This window comes from Dama dama, chromosome X, assembly GCF_033118175.1.
Source record: "Dama dama isolate Ldn47 chromosome X, ASM3311817v1, whole genome shotgun sequence".
NCBI classification, from domain to species: Eukaryota; Metazoa; Chordata; class Mammalia; order Artiodactyla; family Cervidae; genus Dama; species Dama dama.
This window is the reverse complement of record NC_083714.1, coordinates 34,259,418-34,265,410: the sequence shown is the minus strand read 5'-3', so window position 1 is coordinate 34,265,410 and position 5,993 is coordinate 34,259,418. Positions and strand designations below refer to the sequence as shown.

Here is a 5,993-nt window from a genome sequence, read left to right as displayed (position 1 = left end):
TAGTTTCATTGAGTTAGACAAGGCTGTGGTCCAAGTGATCAGTTTGGTTAGTTTTCTGTAATTATGGTTTTCATTCTGTCTGCCCTCTGATGGATAAGGATAAGAGGCTTGTGGAAGCTTCCTGATAGGAGGGACTGGCTGTGAGGGAATCTGTGTCTTGTTCTGATGGGCGAGGCCATGCTCAGTAAATCTTTTGTCCAATTTTCTGTTTTGTGTGAGGCTTTAGACAATTGTTAATCCTTCTCTGGGCTTCTGTTTGTCTCGTTAACATGAGGGATGGATTATGGTAACTTTTGTTACCAGCTTTACAGCAATATTACGAATACAGAATGATCACTTCTCGGCCTTTTGGCGAAGATCAAGTGTAGGAACACAGAATGAGATAATATATTTGAAAGAAGTTCAGAAAAAGAAAAAAATGAAACACTACACTAATGTGGGAAATGGCTATGCTACAGTTTTCTCATGATTCTGAGGTTAAGTGGAGAGAGAATCGTGATTTTACAACAGGCCTTGCCTTCAGTAAAGTTGTAAAATTTCTGACATTTGTCTTCTGGCCTTTTATTACACCATTCTTCGTCCTATTTCCAATTTCACTTATGCCCCACCTCCTGCTAACAGTCATAGGAGGTTCTCTTACAGCTTAGGTCTCTTCTGTCAGTGAGGAAATGATTCTGAGAAATTTATTTACCTGAAGTTGAGTAACTTAACGGGTGGCTACTAATGTGTTTTATGTAAAGAAAGAGTAAAAATATTGTGAAAGTGAAAAGTGAAAGTCATTCAGTTGTGTCTGACTCTTTGCGACCCCATAGACTATACAGTCCATGGAATTCTCCAGGGCAGAATACTGGAGTGGGTAGCCTTTCCCTTCTCCAGTGGATCTTCCCAACCCAGGAATCGAACTGAGGTCTCCTGCATTGCAGGCGGATTCTTTACCAACTGAGCTATGAGGGAAGTCCCCCCCCAAAAGTATTGTCTGTAACTGAAATTGAAGTTTCAGTAGGAATAAGATTTTGTGGTGAGCACATCCTGAAGATTCCCACATGACTGTCACCTACTGTACCAAGGGTAAAGGTGTTAATCCCTCGGTCATATTCAATTCTCTGTGACCCCATGGACTGTAGCCTGCCAGGCTCCTGTGTCCATGGAATTCTCCAGGCAGAATACTGGAGTGGGTTGCCGTTTTCTTCTCCAGGGGATCTTCCTGACCCAGGGATCAAACCTGGGTCTCCTGCATTGCAGGTCTGAGCCACCAGAGAAGGGGACAACAGAGGATGAGATGGTTGGATAGCATCACTGATTCAATGGTCACATTTTTGAGCAAATTCTTGGAGATGGTGAAGGACAGGAAAGCCTGGCGTGCTGCAGTCCATAGAGTCCATAGGGTCTCAAAGAGTTGGACATGAATTAATGACTGAACAACAACAACCAAAGGTAAATTTGGAACTTTTAAACAGTTTTTTTCCCCAATTATTTTTATTAGTTGGAGGCTAATTACTTTACAATATTGTAGTGGTTTACCATCATTGAAGATGTAGCTGAATGGTATTTTAGAAGTTTAGAAGCAAAGAAGACTTATGTCTTTTTTGCCATAACTTTCCTCATTGCCCCTTTAACATCCTTATTCCTTAGGCTATATATTAGGGGGTTCAGCATGGGTGTCAGAGCCCCATAAAGCACTGAGATAAATTTGTCTTGATCTGAGGATGACTTGGACTGTGGTTTCATATACATGGAAATGGCTGCCCCATAGAAGATTACCACCACAGTCAAATGAGAAGCACAGGTAGAAAAGGCCTTGAGCCTACCCTGGGCTGAGCGAATCCTTAGGACAGCAGTGGCAATTCGGACATAGGAGAGGAGAACAAACCCAAAGGGTAGGAGAAGGGTAAAAATGCCTGTGATGAGGATCAGAAGCTCATTGAGGCTGGTATCAGAACAGGCCAGCTTAAGAAGGGAGAGAATCTCACAGACGAAATGGTTGATGACATTCGCCCCACAGAAGTGAAGCCTCAGGGATAAGATGAGCATGGCAGTGAGCACAAGGGATGCCCCCCATGTGGTAGCAGCCAGCCAGACACACGCTGAACCATTCATGACCACGGAATAGCGCAGGGGATTGCCGACAGCAACCACACGATCATAGGCCATGACAGCCAGTAGGAGGCACTCTGCTGTGCCCAAGGCCAAGGAGACACTTATTTGGGTCAAACATCGTGGGTAAGAAAGGTAAGGATGAGCAGAGAAGCAATGCACCAAAGCCTGGGGCATGGAGACTGTTCCATAGCAAAGGTCTAAGAAAGACAGGTTACTAAGGAAGAAATACATTGGAGTGTGGAGGTGAGGGTCAATGTAGATAAGAAAGATGATAAGTCCATTCCCCAATAATGTGCTGAGGTAAGTGATCAGCACCAGCGTGAAAAATGTGACTCTCCACTCAGGATAGTTAGATATTCCAATAAGGAGAAACTTGAATACTGCTGTAACATTATCCATGGCCTTCCATTCCACTTTCCACTATTCATTGAATGGGTGCCAATGTAGTTGTCTAGTTTTACCTGAGAGAATGAGAATAAACATGGAAGGATGGTATAAGAAAGTTGGAAATAATTAGGGTGTACAGGATCATTCTGTTTGTCATCTTCAAGAGATATAAGAATACAAATCAGATATCTATAATGGGAACAGAGGCAAAGCTAAAAATCTACTCCCTCCCCTGGAAAACAGCCAATTCCCCATCCTTTTGAAATGGTTATATGAAAAGTTCTCCGACCCACTTTTGCCAGATGCCTTTTGTTTCATTTTTTTCCAATTAAGAAGAGAGGAAAAGGAGGGCATCTTTCTGCTTCTCTCACTTGTTCACTTTCCAAGACAAATCTGATTCATAAAAATGGTTGAACATCTGTCAGCTTGAGTTACTTACCTCCACCAAGACAGTACCTTCTGACAGTCTTAGCTAAAATATTGCCTATTCTTGTGTCTCTCACTCCTAAGTTGTTCATACCTCCATTCTTCCATTTTGCTACGGTGCTTGTCATAGAGTCCTGCCAAGTATTTCTTTGTTCTGAAGTGATATCCTGTAAATATGGTTTATCATGGAACCCTTGAGGTCTGTGAAAACTCTCTGCTAATGTCCATGGTTGGAGTTACATTTCCAGCTCCTCTGGTGTTTTCCATGTTGTGATTGAACGGCCCCAGTTAAGAATGTCACAATCTAATATGATGTTTCTAAAAGTTTGAGTGGTAAGAAGTGACCAGCCTACCTGAAAAAGCACTTTCTTCTCACCTTTATCACTCTCTTTCCCCTCATGCTGCTTAATTTTTCTTATAGCACATTCCAATATTTGAAATTGCATTAATGATTTGATTGTTTAGTACTTAATTACTTGTCTGCCATGCGAATGTAAATTGATTGAGGACCGAACCTTGTCTGTTTTTTTTTTTTTTTTTTTTTTTACTGGCTTGTCCTTGGTACCTAGGACAGTGCCTGAGGCATCATAAGTACTGATAGATATGGAATGAATAGATGAATGTATAAAGTCCTGGGAGGTCACACATATTATTCAGAATCAAACTATTCCTCTTGTCACCTGCACTGCCATTCTTTATTCCAAGTCATTGTCATCACTCACCTGAATTTTGCCAATAACTTCCTCACTGGTTTCCCTCTTTCTGGCTTTGCCCCCATTCACTTCAAATGATTCAGCTAAATTGTAAGTTGGATCAGATTACTCTTCCATTAAAAAATTTCTATAGCTTTCTATTTCAACCCAATTTAGCACCAGTCTCCTTACTACGAGCTATCAGGTGCTGCATGGTTTGCTTTCCCGTTACCTCTAGGACCCCAGTGCCTATTACTCTTTTCCTTGCTTGCTTTGCTCTAGTCACACTGGCCTCCTCATTGTTCCTTAAATACCATGGCTCACCCCTTTCTCAGAGCCTTTGATCTCTTTGATCTTGTTACTCCATGTTTCTGAAACCAAGGTCCTTATATGGCTTACCTTCCCACTCCTCTCAAGTCTTTACTCACAATGCATCTTTTTGGTCAGTTTTTCTTTGGCCGCCCTGTGTAAAAGCTTTACATCTCACCCCTGGAATTTTATGTCCCCCTTTTCTACCTGATTGTTCTCTTTAGAATTATTACTTCTAGCACATTATATATTTATCTATTAATTATGTTTTTAATTATCTCTCTCAACTAGAATATACACTCAACGAAGTTGCTGCTGCATGCCCAAAACCTAGAATAGTGCCTGATACACGGAAGGTTCTTAAGGATTATCTGCTTAATGAATGTGTGAATGCAACTCTTTAGCTGTTCCACACTAAAAGACAGGCCCTCTTTCCACCTGCCTCTTCCCTAGATAATGCTGTTTATATGCCAAGCACCCCCTAATGTATACATGCCTTCATGACAGCAACTTTCCCTTCTCTTCTATCCATTCCTTGAAGTTTCTGCTATTCACTGGCTATTTCTCTGGACAAGTTTCTTCCCTTCACTGGCTGAGATTTTTATTTGCAATCTAGTTAAACTAAGTGATCTCTAAGAGTCCTTCTAGCTCTAACTTGCTAGGATTCTCTGATTTCCCTCAATTAAGGTGAAAACAAAACAAAACTCAACACTCCTCAGAATAGGAAGAATCTACTACATTCTCCTCCGCTGTTGAAGAAGCAAGTGGGCTACAGAAAGGGTTTACTAAGGGATGGTATTTCTCTAAGCATCTTTGAAATGGGAGATTCACTTGTCTATAGACGCCTTTAGCAAAGAAGATTCTATAAATCTCCCACTTCTCTGTCCTGGAGTCCAAGTAACCTATCCCTGTGTCTAGTTCTCTACTTGTTCAGCCTCCCAGATAGGCTAAGTACACAAGAATGGTACATTCATAGAAGTGAAAGTGCATGCCACTTGTGAAGTGGTAAACACATGTAAGGGTTAGGGAGAATAATAAGTTGCCTTCACAGGAGTGTGCTCATAGCTTGAGAAACTGAACACTGATTTTGTCTTCATTTATCATGGTACGCTGAGAAAGAGGTTTCCCTTGGATTGCTTCTTCCTTCACAAGCTAAAATTGAAATAGTCATTTCCACAGAGGGAAAATGCAGAAAGATTAGAGTCACACGACTATATGAAACAATGCCCTGAAGCCTATATTTTAAGTTAGTACACTCATACTTCCTACTTCCTGGAGAAGGAAATGGCAACCCACTTCAGTATTCTTGCCTTGAGAATCCTGTGGACAGAGGAGTCCATGGGGTTGCAAAGAATCAGACATGACTGAGTGACTAACACACACACACTCATACTTGAAATTTGAGTGGTTTGTGTTTAGCTCTCAATTACCTATATATGGGCCATTCACAGTAGAATATCTAGAAAGATGGTGAACAAGCTGCAGATGGAAGGATGCAGTGGTTTTGCATAGATATAGACTGCTGATTATTATGCCATTTAAAATTTTCTGTTGCTCCTAGAATGCTATAAAACACATTGATTTTGTTGTTGAATATTAAATATTGATCAAATGTTTTATCTCCTTATATAAGCCTATCATTCTTTTTTTTATATAAACCTGTCATTCTTAATGACCTGAAAGATGTGTTTTGTTTCTCCAGTTTTGAGGTTGGGTTTATAGAGTCTAGGGCTTCCCTGGTAGCTCAGATAGTAAAGAGCCTGCCTGCAGTGAGGATGACCCAGGTTTGATCCCCTTGAGAAGGAAATGGCAACCCACTCCAGTATTCTTGCCTGGAAAATCCCATGGAACGAGGAGCCTGGCGGGCTACAGTCCATGGGGTTGCAAAGAGTCAGACACGACTGAGCGACTCACATTTTTCACTTTTTATAGAGTCTATCCCTTAGTCTTTCCTGACCCTAACTGAAAAAGCTGATGAGCCCATTGACTAAAACTTGGTGCTCAGTCTATGTGGATGTGGGAAGATCTGTTTTTAATGGTGTTAAGCTTACTGACAGAAACTGGGATCGAACCTATGAACTT

General features: G+C 41.2%; 1 protein-coding gene across 1 annotated transcript; it reads right to left on the bottom strand.

The window, feature by feature from the left end:
* Positions 1–1,575: 1,575 nt before the first annotated feature.
* LOC133052228 (olfactory receptor 13H1) lies at positions 1,576–2,496 on the bottom strand. The gene has a single exon (XM_061137001.1). The coding sequence runs from the start codon at positions 2,494–2,496 to the stop codon at positions 1,576–1,578; it is 921 nt and encodes a 306-aa protein (XP_060992984.1).
* Positions 2,497–5,993: the final 3,497 nt, after the last annotated feature.